Source organism: Amblyomma americanum, chromosome 10 (assembly GCF_052857255.1).
Source record: "Amblyomma americanum isolate KBUSLIRL-KWMA chromosome 10, ASM5285725v1, whole genome shotgun sequence".
Taxonomy (NCBI): Eukaryota; Metazoa; Arthropoda; class Arachnida; order Ixodida; family Ixodidae; genus Amblyomma; species Amblyomma americanum.
This window is the reverse complement of record NC_135506.1, coordinates 123,299,736-123,314,878: the sequence shown is the minus strand read 5'-3', so window position 1 is coordinate 123,314,878 and position 15,143 is coordinate 123,299,736. Positions and strand designations below refer to the sequence as shown.

Sequence of the window (15,143 nt, the reverse complement as noted above, 5' to 3'; positions counted from 1 at the left end):
GAGGAGCGCCACGTCCCAATTCCTCTTTCTAGAACTAACGCGGCACGGAAGCTCCGCCTACTTGCTCGGCAGTGCACCGAGTCGCAATGGAATGAGCCACATTTAAGAAATACGCGACTGTACTCACTTGATCCAACATTAAGTCTTCGAGCGCCATCACAGCTTCGCCGTAGAGACGCCACGCTTTTATATCGACTTTGGTTGGGTGTTGCCTTTACTAAAGCCTATGCCTTCCGCATAGGGATGATCGACACCCCAACCTGTGACCACTGCGGCCATGAAGAATAAATTGGCCACATATTGTGCTCCTGCCCGAAGTACAGTCCACAGAGGGCATGCCTTAGCCACGAACTTGACCAACTGGAAGACCAACCGCTATCCGAAAAAAAAATTCTACAACATCGAAAGGACCTACCGTCGCAGAAGAAGCCCGTGCAAGCGCTTTTGCGCTTCTTACAATCTACCGGCCTGTGTGAAAGACTTTAATTGGAACGTCTTGTGTGTGTGTGTGTCTCCATGTGTGCACGTTCCATCTTTTGCGTTTTCCTCTCTGTCATCTTTCTAACCCCTATCCCCCATCCCCAGTGTAGGGTAGCAAACCAGAGACTCACATCTGGTTAACCTCCCTGCGTTTACTTCATTCTTTCTCTCTCTCTCTGGTTTATATTTATTTTTATTTTTCCGCTCCAGTGATGAATTATTAATACTGCGTACTTTATTAAAATGTCATATAATGTGTTTTTAATAAATTTAGTAGTTACTCATAGTTAATTTTCTATTTTTGGTTGATTGCCTGTACCCCCCCCCCCCCCCTACGTGTAATTACCCCAACCTTAAGCGCCTTTAGGAGTATTTAGTGTAAGTAAATAGAGAATTGAGAGTGGCAGTAGCGTACAGCAATAGGAGACCCCAACATTCAAGAAGGAAAAAACAAGGAAATCTCCAGGACCAAGGCAAAAGGGGAAAGCAGCTGGTGAGGATCAGGTAAGAGCTGATCTTTTGGAGGACAGCGGGAAAATAGTGCTAGAAAAACTAGCGACACTATACGCAAAGACTTATGAGCTCGACTGTACCAGAAGCTTGGAAGAAAGCTAACATATCTTAATTCAATAAACAGGAGACATCAGGGACTTGAAAAATTACAGACCGATCAGCTTACTCTTCGTTGCCTACAAGGTATTTACAAAGGGAATCTCAAATAGAATCAGGACAACCTTAGACTTCGATCAACCAAGTGATCAGGCAGGCTTTTGTAAAGAATACTCGACAAAGCACATTATTAACGCTATGCATCGGGTCATAAAGAAATGTGCAGAATATAACCACCCTTATACATAGCGCTCATTAATGACGAGATGCATTTGACTCAGTGGAAACCTCAGCAGTGATGCAGACTTAGCGGAATCGAGGTCTAGAAAGGTCTTATGCGAAAATACTGGAAGATATCTATAACGACTACGCAGCTTCCATTGTCCTGCTTACAGTCGGCAATAAAATTCCAGTAAGAAAAGGTGTGAGGTAGGGATACACGATCTCGCGAATGCTTTTCACCGCCTGATTACTTAAGGTGTACGGAGGTGTGCGTAGGGAATAGCAAGAAGGTGAGAGTGAATGGAGAGTACATAAGTAATTTGCGATTTGCTGTTGACATTGCCTTGCTAAGTCACTCAGGAGATGAACTGCAAGACATGATCGATGAAGTAGACACGCAGAGCAGAACGGAGGGTCAAAAATTAACATGAAGAAAATCAAATTAATGTTTGACAGTGTCACATGGGATCCGCTGATGTGCGTCATGAGAGAGAAATAACTAGAAGAATAATAATGTGGTGGAGCGCATTTGGCAGGTTCTCTAAGATAATATTTTGTAGTCTACCAATTCCCCTGAAGTGAAAAGAGTGCATAAGCTGTATCTTACCGGAACTCAACTATGGGGCAGAAACGTGGAGTCTGTTAAAAAGGTTTCGGCGAAGATTAAGGACAACGCAGAGAGCTAAGGAAAGAAAAATGATATGTGTAACGTCAAGATATTAGAGACGGGCAGGGTAAACGAGGGAACAAAGACGGGTTAATGGCATCCAAGTTGAAATCAAGAGGAATAAATGTGCTTGGGCAGGGCATGTCATGCGAAATAATGATAACCGCTTGTTCATGAGTGTAACGGAGCGGATCCCAAGAGAAGGGAAAAGTAGCAGGGGGCGACAGAAAGTTAGGTGGAAGGCTGGTAATAAAAGTCTGCTGGGATGTGGTGACCGCAGCTTGCAAAAAACAGGTAGGAGAGACATTGGCGAGGCCTTCGCCCTACAGTGGGCGTATTCAGGCTGATCATGATTATCATGATGGTAGAAGGAACAATGGTATTGGTATCTGCTAAACGAGACGCGAAGAAGACCTCACGCCGGTGAGGGACCCCTTCATTCTATTGCCTCATACCCTTCAGGAGGGCCCTGCGCGGCCTATCAACTTTTCCCAATATAAAAAACGCGAATGTCTCAAGAATGGAACATGGGAAACTTTATTTTTACTTATTGTAAGGATGGCTGAGTTCTAAACGGGTATTTAAGGAGCCGCGTCTGAATTGTCAATTCAAATTTACTTCTGTAACAAATATATCTTTATACGGCTGCTTTTAACAGGATAATACAGATATCCGGAAACACTTTTGTCCGGTAGAAAAACTCGGTTGTTCAGATGAAGGAATGTATTCGGCTGTAGACCAGTCGGTTATACACTTATTCACCCTCCATCCAAATTTGTGTGGGAAATTAACGCCGCCTGCGTAACGCTTAAGGAACAAGAGGGACTTTGTCTATAGACTTGCGGTGAATCCCCGTCGTGAACAGGACTATTGCATATAATTGACAGATGTTTCCTTTCTACCCCAATGCCCAAACGGAGTCAGATATTTAGGGTGTAAACATGCAGACGTTCAAGCACAATCCTTGAGGACAGTTTTAGTCGCTTATGCAAGCTCAGTGTCATCGCTTCTCTCCATTGCACAATTCAGCTCTGCAGCTTTGACTTAAATGAATTAGAAGTGGCCCATTATCATTTTACTAAAGGAAAATGACATTTCCTTACATTTAGCTAAGTGCTAAACCGACAGGTCTTCAGAAATTTAGAATACGTTTACGGAACGAATTACTTCAGCATATACAGGTTAGGCGTTCCCAGTGTTTGCTCAATGTAAAATTCTTCTAATTGGTATAAAAAACTTGATGTGTGCGGCACGGCGGATTATAATTGTTGGCAGTGCCGGCAAGACCCATAGAAGTAGGCGTACGCCTGCCTCGAAGTTGTGGTAAAGGCACGGGAATAATAAAAATAATCAATTTTTTGCACTTGCAAAACAAATGACGTAGAACTTCCGCAGAAGCTGTGTGTAGTGACAGGTAAGCAGTCGAAGCGATTAGATTTTCCTGAAATGAAGAGTGACGTCACAACGGCTGAGTAGTGCAGGCGGATACGCGCTGCTGGACTCTATCCGGAATACTCAATCTGCCTCATAACGCGGACTAGGCACGCCATGTGGGCCCCGCCGGAACTAAACAGCTTGAGAGGTATTAGCCCTGGTTCACGAATTTTCCAGGCTTGCGCAAGGATGTGAATGCCGTTTTAAATTAACGGATTGACTTTAGAGGTGCCAGTGCTCCTCGCTCTTTAAGCAAGGAGAGCAGAAAAATTCGATAGAGACACTTAAGACTGCTCACGTATAGAAATAGGAAAGCATTGCTGTATCTTGGTGAATTTGCATTCAATCCAACACACACTACGAACACACACACGCGAGAACGCATGATACCCTTCGCAACGCTATACGACGAACGGTTTCATCACGATCTTGATACGAAAATTTATAGCTGTCTCTCATCTCAGTGGACACCTTAACAGTGCCTTAAGAGTTGAGGTAAAGAGTCTCGGACAGCATGCATATGAAGGTGCATATGGTGTCTATTCGAATACCTGTCGCAAGTTCGCATTCAGCTTGGCTAGCACCTGCAAGCTATATGGAAGGACAAATCCTAAGACACCACATAGAATGTGGTACGACAAACGGTTGCGTGAAAATTGTAGTACGAATATATAGAAAGCTGGCGCCACATGTACCCTAAGCCAGTGAAGATAATATATAGGCATGTACAGGATTGTCTAAAATTGCGGCGCTCATCTTGCTGTGTGCACCATACCGCCACTTGATGACGTCGCATCTGCAACATCTGCAAATGCACGCCATAACACTACGCGCCGGAGGCTTCTATCGGGATGGGAGTAGTAATGCTAGACGCCTCTACCTGCCCAGTGGCCTTACCACCATGACGCCCTCGTTCCTCGGAAAGCAGAGCCATAACGTAGCACGCAGCCTCTGCGAAAGCCATTCGCAAGTGAGCGTCGCTGCTACGCCGAGATCGCCAATGACCAAAATTAATTTCTGTGCCAAAAAGCATTCCGAAGGTAGACTGGGAGTGAGGCACACGATGGAAGCCATTCGGACAGCCGTTTTTTTTTCTGCGTAGAAACAGAATATTTATGGGTGGCTACTGCTTAGGTTTGTTCTCAGCTCATATTGTATTACTAAGGCACTGAGAGTTCGCTTGGCTTCTGGGATATCAGTTTTCTTTGCACCATTGTTTGCACGTCCGCCGGTATTTTGGAAAATTTAGTGAATTTGATGAAGCCCAGATAATGGCGGACGATACGTGATGAATATTGAAAATCGGCGTTGCACATGTTTCCCCTGCTGGTAGAATTCTGGCAGCGCGCGACGGTGGGAATTGGTTATGGGCCGGCCAGTTGGTTCTGGTCGGAGGCCTTCAAGAGGCTGGAGATGGCTGAAGGCTGGAGGCTCCACAATCCGCCCTTGTGGCGGTAGCGTTGTTCTCACTGCTAACGCAGAAAACTTCTTTTCAATTTCAGAACACTATGGAGTACATCGAGGAGATCAACTTCCCAACGCCTCTACCGAAGAAGATTGGCTACAATGCGATTATTTGTGTATTCCTCAGTTTTAATAAGTGAGTGGAATACACAGTGGTTTTTACTGCAAGCATTGCACTGAACATTCACGGCGGCTTAAGCATAACCAGGAACCACACCCAAACATCCTGGACAAGTGCAGTTTTTCAGCGGGAAGTTGCTCGTTGTTGAACTTTTTCAATGCCGTAAATATTTCATCTGAGTAATATATCCGGAGATTCGCTTTCAGAACACAGGAAGTTTTCTGCTCATGAACATCATCATCATCGGCCTGACTACACCCACTACAGGGCGCCCATCGCATCCCCCAAACTTCTTAATGTGATGATTAATATATATTTTTTAGGGTGCAAATGCATCTGTGGCCAAACGAAAACCTCTTAATCTCGTCCGCCCGCCTATCCTTTCCCCGCACCCTGTTACGCTCGCCATTTCTTGGAGACCACTCCGTTACCTTTAAGGACCAGCGCTTATCTTGCCTTCGTATTACATGGTCTGCGAAAACACATTTATTCCTCGATTTCGACTGGGATCTCCTTATAACGTATTTGCTCCCTCACCCACTCTGCCCTCTTCTTATCTCTTAGCGTTGCACCTATCATTTTTCTTTCCATGGCTCGCTGCGTTGTCCATTATGAGCTGAACTCTTTTCGTTAGTATTCATGTTAAAACGCGACCCTATGGTTTTTAATGCGATCGTAAAAAGTCGCTGCAAGCGAGCAAAAATAATGTAGAAGCAAGATTTTGTTACGCACTTAGGACTGGGCCATTCCGAAGAGTTGTTTCATAAAACTATCATACAATTTGCTACACCCGCCTGAGTATCCTCAATAACGGACTCCGTCAATTTGCATGACAGACTTGAATATTTCGTCCAATGTGAAGACGAGCTTTAAAAGTAAAGTTTTTCCAAGCAACGGGAGGTTAGACCATTGCCTTTAATATGTTCATAACGAACTTACGATATATTCCGCAGTTGCCTCAAATATAAAAGCGACATCCAAGAAAGGTGGACTCGCTGTAAGGGTGCTTTTGTGTATTTATGATCAGCGAACTTACCCCCTCCAAGATTTCAGAGTGTCTATTGTACAATTAACTGCAGGAAATATTCAACCAAGACGGCCGTTTTTGAAAATCAAGCTAGTGCCGTCTGCGAAAAGTTTGTATTCCGTCATGTTGTCGATGTTCCTGACGACAATTATATATAAAACAGGAACAATAGCGGGCATACAGTGGTGAACAAAAATGTATAATATTTCAGATTTTTACTATACCTCTTCTTACCGCAATAAAACTTCCGCAACAGGTCGCTGGGACAAAAATGTCATAGTTTTACAGCATAGCAACTAATATTTACCATCATATTAAGCCGTAATTTGTTACCACAGAAAATCCATTCTAGAACAGATTCCTGCTCTGCGTTAAGGTATCGGATATAATAGGTTTTTTACTACTAAATTAGGCAGCAATTTGTAGACCATCCGTTCACGGCAAACTAATGCGTCAATACTTCACACGCCAGCATTTTCCGTTGATCACTGCTAGACACCGCCGAAGCAAGGATTCCAAGAATCTGTCAGCGAACGTCTAGTCTGTGATTCTCCACTTATGCAGCACATGTTCGACTGTGCTCTGCGAAGCTGGCTTTTATATAAATCGGACGAAGCGAGATGCTTGTGCGAAGATGTTCGATGGAAATAATCTCAGCCGACCAGCCTGGCCGCTCTATAAAGTCCACCGTCCTCTCCTTCGTGTAGCTTTTTACGAGCGTAGAACAGGGCTTCGGGCGATAATTCTGTTCAAACACGCACCGGTATCCCATATTCTTGCATCCATATGGAAACACAACCTTTTCAAAATGCCCTGATAAACCTCTTCGCTCGTAGTTCCCATAATGGAGCCGACGAGGCACACTGCACGAGCGGGGAAACAGCTTCATACCGTTACGTTCAGGCCTCTATGGTTTAAGGTGAGAAGTTGATTTCAGGGTCTATAAAGAACAGACTTAAATAGAATGCCCATAATCCCCGCATGATAAGAAGTTCAATTTGACCTATCAAATCACCCTTTTCCATTCGTCGCCTATCCACACCAGGTTTTTCTTTTCCTGCATCACCCAAAAACCCAAATTTTTTCACAGGGGAGCACGCTTCGAGATGTGTTCCGGCCGTTTAGCTCACCACATTTCACATGATGTCTCAAAGCCCACTAAGTTAATCTACACCTTGATAGCAGGATCACAATTTTGAGAATGTCGATAACAGTGAGCCCAGGGTTTTTTTAGGCTCGCGCGAACAATTTTTTTCTCGACAATGTGGTTGTCCGTTCTGGCGTGTCTCCTGCGAAATTCGAAAAACCAAACCCTTTCTGATCCTGTATCTTTTCAGACTCTTGTGGAGGCACGGTATGTGGCACTTTGAAATCATGTGAATGCCGTTTCATCCCGTAGTTTGTCTGCGGATAACTGCCATTTGGGCGGCCTTGACAACCTTATTTTAACCTCGCACTCTATAGAAGTAGTGCAGCTCTCTGTGTTGATGGCTTGGCGTCTTGGCCGGTTGCAATGCGGCAAAGTTCCTAATGCTGCTTGAAAAGCTGCCAATTGGCTCGCATGTCGCCCGTCAGGCACATGCTCTCGGCCGCGTGATAGGGAACTGCAGACGTCACGTTGCGGTTAGGATGTCATTTTCGTGTGAGAAACTTTCGCTCACCGTTGTGATTTGGACTCTCGCTGTCTTCACACCAGCTGCATCCTTTGTGCCCTGGCTCTTTGGTTTATGCTTCCAAAACTTCTGAGACCATAGTACAATGTTCAGCTGTCTCGGTCGGACCGCACAAGAAGGAAGTGGTAACACGCACTGATTTCACCGTAACGTCATTTTTCAATTACTATCTTCGATACCGATAACACTTTCACCAGGGTCATGAACTCGAATATTATTTATACCTCTAATACATACGGCTTAGCGTCCACCGCGCGATACCCACCCTGCAGGCTCCCTCCTAGTAAGCCGCATTGGGTCCCCTTTACTTTTACGATGTAAAACGGACTGTCTGCTCTCGATTAGTGTCACGCCGCCGCTTCAAAAGAAAAAAAAATCCAACTTTCGAGGAGGTTTGGTGTGTTTCGTTTTGTGCACATTTTGGGGGCATAGGGTGGGCGCAGCTGGCAAAGGGCAGATTTAATTGGAGAGACATGGGAGAGGCGTTCGACCTGCAGTGGGCGTAATCACGATGATGGTGATGATGATGATGCACAACGAAGTGATATCCTTTCAAGAGCGAATCAGTGGACGCGACCAAGGCAGCTTTATAAATAAAAAACCTGAAGATTGTAAGAACACTTGGCTGCTGCTTTGGCCATTCATTGGAAGCATTTCATACAGGACAACTTCTTCCTTTCCGGTAAGCACAAACGTGCTTTCCAACCGCTTATTTTGACCGTGATAAATACCCAAATGGGGCGATTTTGACAGCAATCGAAGTTTTATTTTCGCCCTACATTTGATCCAGCAACATAGCCTATGACGTGAAAAAACAAAGGCTGGGTTGGTACGCATGTTGTGCCGAGTTCTGCGCCCGCTCGAGTTTTACTCGAGTTTCCCAAAGGGCAGTCACTGAACGAATGTATGGCGGAACATGCGAAAGCAACATACGCAAAAGTATCGACATATTGCTGCGCTTACTGATTGCTGCGCTTACTGCGCTTACTGCGCTTACTGAAAGAAAACTCGAAGAGAAACAAAAATACTATAACGACACACTTCCGAAACTATTAAAAAGTGATCCCAAAAAGTTTTGGCGCACTGTAAATCCTAAAAGCAGCAACATTTTACCAGCACTAACTACAGGAGAGGGCTCGCCCTTACCGTTAGACGAGTGCGCCGAAATCTTCAACAAATCTTTTAGTGACATGTTCACAAATGAACTCCCCACTGATAATTTACCGCCCATTTCTCCAACTTACATACGGTTTCAATTTGCACCTATTACTATCACAACAAATGGCGTCGCCCGCGCAATCGACAAGCTAGAACTAAAAAAGGCCCCAGGACCCGATGGGATCAGTAGAAAGATTCTGAAACTAACATGTCAAGAATCATCTGGTTTGCTCGCGCTGACATTTCAACAATCTCTGGATACAGGACAGCTCCCGGACGACTGGAAACAAGCACACATCATTCCCGTACACAAATCAGGAAGTAACACTGATCCAAACAACTTCAGGCCTATCTCACTTACTTGTATCTGCTGCATACTACTAGAGCATATCTTCTTTTCCCACATCATGAACCATCTGAACCTAAATAACTTACTTCTCGAGAACCAGCACGGATTCCGGCAAAACCGATCATGCCAGTCGCAGCTCTTTGAGCTTGTGACTGACCTTCATCAATCCCTACACATGTCTCATCTCACAGACGCCATTTTCATTGACTTTACAAAAGCTTTTGACCGTGTTGCCCACAAACGCTTACTGCTAAAGACCAGAAATTTAGAGCTCGACGACAAAAGAACTACATGGATCGAGCAATTCCTAACCGATCGTTACCAGTCGGTCAAAATTGAGAACCTCATTTCTAAACCCACTCGCGTATTATCCGGTGTCCCACAGGGCTCAGTATTAGGGCCATTACTTTTTCTAATTTATATAAACGACATAGCCTCTAATATTACTTCATCAATACGGCTTTTCGCAGACGACTGCGTAGTATACAGGCAGATAACCACCCCGACTGATGCACTAGCTCTCCAATCAGATCTAACAAAACTAACTGAATGGTGTTCAACGTGGCAGATGGATATTAATATCAGTAAAACTAAGCATGTAAGATTCTCTAGCGTAGCAGAAACATCACAGAATAATTACCGGTTAAATAATAGTGGAATTGACTCCGTGTCGTGTATAAAATATCTGGGAGTGTTTTTCAGTCAGAACTTAACCTGGGATGCTCACATTGAATACATAACTAATAAAGGCTTTAAAAAAATTGGTCTCTTGAAACGCCGTTTACCCCTTGCGAACGCTGAAACATGGCACAGCGCTTGTACAACGCTTATCAGATCATCTGTTTAATACGCTTCTGTTATATAGAACCCCTCCCACGCGATTCTTACAAATGCTCTAGAAGCAGTACAAAATAAAGCCGTCAGATTCATACTGTCATCCTACTCACGTCATCAAAGCGTATCAGCAATGAAGCAAGCCATGAATCTTCAACCACTTGCTACACGTAGAAAGTTCGCCCGGTTGTCATTATTTCACACCTTATACTATAGCGAAACGCCATTCACCCGAAATCATATCTTTCCTGCACCTCATTGTTCAGCTCGCCTGGATCATGCGCATAAGGTACGTCCGATTTTCGCTCGCACACTAAAATATCAGAAGTCACCGCTGGTTTTGTCAATAAATGAATGGAACTCATTGCCACCCAGCATTGTCGGCCATACTGAATTATCATCTTTTCAAACAGCTTTACTAACATTTCTGAACACGGAAAATGCGTCATAAAGTGCTGAATGATTTACCGTGTCCGTGACTCTTTGGCGATCCTTTTTTGTTTTGCCATTTCGTGTGTGCTGAACAGCTCCGGAGCCTCTTTTATGTGCCATTGTATTTTTAGTTACTTATTTAGCCCTAATTATTACTCACTTGTTTGAACGTGTTGAATTTTGTGGGTTCAATATGTTATACTGCACTTAACCAAATGTTACCCAAACTCTGCCCTCTGTATATTTACCATCATTTGTTATGAGTTGATTTGTTATGTGTGCTTTCTTTTCATCATTCCCCCCTATATAATGCCCTCTTCTGGGTCTTTAGGGTAAATAAATAAATAAATAATTATTACCGCGTACGTCTACACACGCCCACTTAGCGAACGCCGCTTCCGCATTTAAAATTCAGCAGACTGGGCTCTGCAACATGCCATACCGCTTAACGCTGCCAACGCAATATAACTAATCGCAACATCTGAATTACCTGCTGTCCATCCACCTATTCGCCAGAAACCGTTTTCCTTCATTTTATCAGGCGTGCCATTGTTGTGTCTCTTTCGGACAGCGAAACCCGCTTTTCCCTGCGTTGGCCAGCACCAGTGGTCCCACAAATCCCAGATTACGTCATCATTGCAATAATGAAATATATATATATATTGTAAGGCTAAAGAAGAAGATGCGTCTGATGATTTGAAAAGACGAAGACGAGGTGACAGTGTTCTCGAGAGTTTTTGCCAGCGCTACGCTTGTGTGTCTTTTGCCGATTTGATCCCAGACTGCTGCCGTTGCCGTTCCCGTCGCCCCAGTACCTCGTAACAAACCCCCCGTTACATTTGGTGGAGGAGCCGGGGGTAAAAACATCAGCCCTGGAGCTCCGTAGTCGTGCTCTCCCGGTGCGCACGATGCCTGAGGACGTCCAACACCAGGCCTTACAAGTGGGCCAGGCTGTCATCTGTGCCGGCTCTCTTCGTCAACGGGACCCGACCATTTTCAGCGGGACTGACGAGAACGATGTGGAAGATTGGCTCACATCGTACGAGCGGGTGAGCGTATACAAGAAATGGGACGATGTGACGAAGCTAAACAACGTCATCTTTTATCTCGCCGGTGTGGCTAACCTCTGGTATCGCAACCATGAGGCAGATATTCAAACCTGGTTCATTTTTAAGACTAAATTTGCAGACGTATTTGGTCGACCGGCTGTCAGGCAACTCCGAGCCGAACAGCGATTGCGTGAACGATCTCAGCAGGCTAGTGAAAGCTTCACTAGCTACACTGAAGATGTCGTCGACTTGTGCAAGCGGGTCAACGCTCGTATGTCGGAAGCCGACAAGATCCAACACATCTTGAAAGGCATCGATGACGACGCTTTTCAGATGCTTCTAGCGCGCGACTTGCGTACCGTTGCTGAAGTCGTCACGCTGTGTCAAAGCTTTGAGCAGTTGCGCAAGCAGCGGATTCTGACACGCCAGCGGCCACAGCAGGTTGAGTCGCTCGCTGGGCTCACGCCTGCTCCTGACCCCTCGCTGCTACAGCAGATTAAAGACTTCGTGCGGGAAGAAGTGGCACGTCAACTTTCCTTTCTGCCGAGCGCTCACGACCGACCATCATATCTGACTCCAGCGCTCCGACATACAATTCAAGAGCAAGTTGCTGAGGCTCTTCCACCGGCTCATCCGTCACCACCTGGCACGGTTCCGCTGACATACGCTGACGTTGTCGCCAGACCACAACCTGTGGCGGCTCCGCTCACATATGCCGAAGCCGTCGCGAGACCGCCTCCTGTCGCGGCTCCAGTGACATATGCCGATGTCGTAGCAAGACCGCAGCCGCCAATCTATAGTGCGCCTCCGGCGCATTTGCGAGGGCCAGTGGCTTACCGACGACCTACTCCAAGGGTCAGCGATTCCTGGCGCACAACGGACAATCGGCCGATTTGCTTCTTTTGTGGTCTCCCAGGTCATGTAGCTCGGCATTGCCGCCGTCGTCTCCCGGACGCGGAAATTCCTCCCCAAGCTCCTGGGTACTGGCCCCCACCGAGTCAGTACTCTGTACCAGCTGCGCCGCCGCAAAGTCGTACTTCCTCGCCGGACCGTTCTACCCTCTCCAGCCGCCGGCCCTCTTCTCCACGACGCCGGTCTATTTCGCCTATGCGACATCGCCCCACCGCTAACCAGGAGGAAAACTAGGCGCCGCAGTTCCTGAGGCGAGAACTGCGTCCACAACGAACTTCGAAAGGCCTCATCCGTCAGCCGCTAACATCATTGAAATTTCCGTCGACGGCGTTTCTGTCATGGCGCTTGTCGACACTGGTGCTGCCGTTTCCGTCATGGACGCAAAGCTGTGTAGTTCTTTAAGAAAAGTAAGGACGCCAATTGCTGGACTCTCACTGCGCACCGCCAGCGCTCAGAACATCCAGCCGTCAGCAGCGTGTACCGCTCGCGTTGTAATCCAGGGGACCATTTATGCCGTCGAATTCGTCGTACTGCCCTGCTGTTCTCATGCTGTTATCCTGGGCTGGGATTTCCTATCGCGCCATGCTGCTATCATCGATTGTGCTCGAGCTGAAGTCGAGTTCTCTCACCTGCCCGAAGCTGTCTTGGACACTGCCCCTCCTGGTGCCTGTGTTAAGGCCCTAGTTGCCGAAGACATTGACCTGCCTCCCTGCTCTTCAGTCCTCGTACCCCTCTCTTGCGGCCCTCTTCGCGACGACACGGTCCTCTTCACTCCGTCCCCTATCTTTCTGCACCGCAAGTGTCTGCCTCTGCCATACGCTGTACTGACTATATCCGCTGGCCTCTCCGTACTGTTCGTGTCTAACCCATTCTCGTTCCCCAACGCCTTGCGCCTAGGTGAATGTCTCGGCACGGTACAACCATTCGCGTCTCTGCTCATCCGCGAAGAGACGGACGACGCGCCGCACCTCTCCATAGCCGCACTCAGCCCACCTACTGCTGCGCCCGATCCCTCCTCAACCGAAGCATTCCTTCGCTCCATCGACGACAACCTTCCAGCGCCGCAAAGGGCACAGCTTCTCACTTTACTTAATCAGTTTCACTCATCATTTGACTCACATCAAAGTTCCTTGGGCCAAACTTCCACTGTCACCCATGCCATCGACACAGGTGACCACGCACCGCTGCGACAACGTCCCTATCGTGTGTCTGTCGCCGAGCGCCAAGTTATTGAAGACCAAGTCGACAAGATGCTCCAGAGCGGCGTCATTCAGCCCTCAAGCAGCCCATGGGCGTCGCCTGTGGTGCTCGTCAAAAAGAAGGATGGCTCCATACGCTTCTGTGTAGATTACCGCCGCCTTAATAAGATTACGCGCAAAGATGTCTATCCCCTCCCGCGCATAGACGACGCTCTGGACTCTTTGCAAGGGGGCCGAACTCTTTTCATCTCTTGATTTGCGTTCCGGGTACTGGCAAGTTCCTATGAAAGAAGCCGATCGCCCCAAAACCGCCTTTGTGACACCGGATGGCTTGTATGAATTTACGGTGATGCCCTTCGGGCTTTGTAACGCCCCCGCGGCTTTTGAGAGGATGATGGACACCATTTTGCGCGGACTTAAGTGGAAGACATGCCTTTGCTACCTCGACGACATTGTGGTCTTTTCCCCGGACTTTGACACCCACCTCTCCCGTTTGAAGCACGTCTTGACCTGCCTCTCTGACGCCGGCCTGCAGCTGAACTTAAAAAAATGCCGTTTTGCCGCTCGTCAATTAACCATCTTAGGTCATGTTGTCTCTAAGCAGGGCGTCAGTCCCGACCCAGCGAAACTTCGTGCTGTGGTTGACTTTCCCAAACCTACCTCCATCAAAGACCTGCGCAGCTTCCTGGGTTTGTGCTCATATTTCCGCCGGTTTATTCGCAACTTTGCGTCCATTGCTGCGCCTTTGACTCAACTGCTGTCTGGAAGTGCGGATTTATCACTGTGGTCTCCAGCGTGCGACGACGCATACACCACCTTGCGCCGTCTCCTCACGGCGCCGCCCATTCTGCGCCATTTCGACTCGGCCGCTCCTACCGAAGTTCACACGGACGCCAGCGGTGTTGGCCTCGGCGCTGTCCTCGCCCAACGAAAACCTGGCTTTGACGAATACGTCGTTGCCTATGCTAGCCGCACACTCACACCAGCAGAACGCAACTACTCCGTAACTGAAAAAGAGTGTTTGGCGATTGTATGGGCCCTCGCGAAGTTTCGACCGTACATTTATGGGCGCCCTTTTGACGTTGTGACCGACCACCATGCGCTCTGTTGGCTTTGCAACCTGAAAGACCCCTCCGGCCGCCTCGCTAGGTGGGCCCTTCGCTTGCAAGAATATGATATCCGCGTCGTGTATCGCACCGGCCGCAAGCATCAAGACGCCGATGCACTGTCACGCTGCCCCCTTCCAGCCGAGATCGCCAGCCTTTCCACCTCCGACGCTTCTCTGCCCTTGCTTCGCCTCAGCGACATGCCTTCAGCGCAACGCATGGATCCCTGGATCGCTTCCCTTCTCGACTTTCTCGCCAACCCGACGGCTGCTTCACCGTCACGTGCGCTCCGCCGCCAAGCTGCCCATTTTGCGATCCGTGACACCCTACTTTATCGCCGTAACTACAACTCCGAAGGTCGCAAGTGGCGGCTCGTTATTCCACGTCACTTACGCTCGAAGATATGC

General features: G+C 47.4%; 1 protein-coding gene and 1 long non-coding RNA gene across 3 annotated transcripts in view; one reads left to right on the top strand and one right to left on the bottom strand.

The window, feature by feature from the left end:
• Positions 1-15,143, top strand: part of LOC144106850 (uncharacterized) — a 142,478-nt gene that overhangs the window by 25,709 nt on the left and 101,626 nt on the right. For both annotated transcript variants that reach the window (XM_077639798.1, XM_077639797.1), the window contains exon 2: positions 4,915-5,012. In XM_077639798.1, the coding sequence (XP_077495924.1) occupies positions 4,915-5,012 (98 nt within the window). The remainder of the gene's footprint in view (positions 1-4,914; positions 5,013-15,143) is intronic.
• LOC144106852 (uncharacterized) overlaps positions 1-15,143 on the bottom strand; it is a 106,037-nt gene that overhangs the window by 22,062 nt on the left and 68,832 nt on the right. The window lies entirely within an intron of this gene.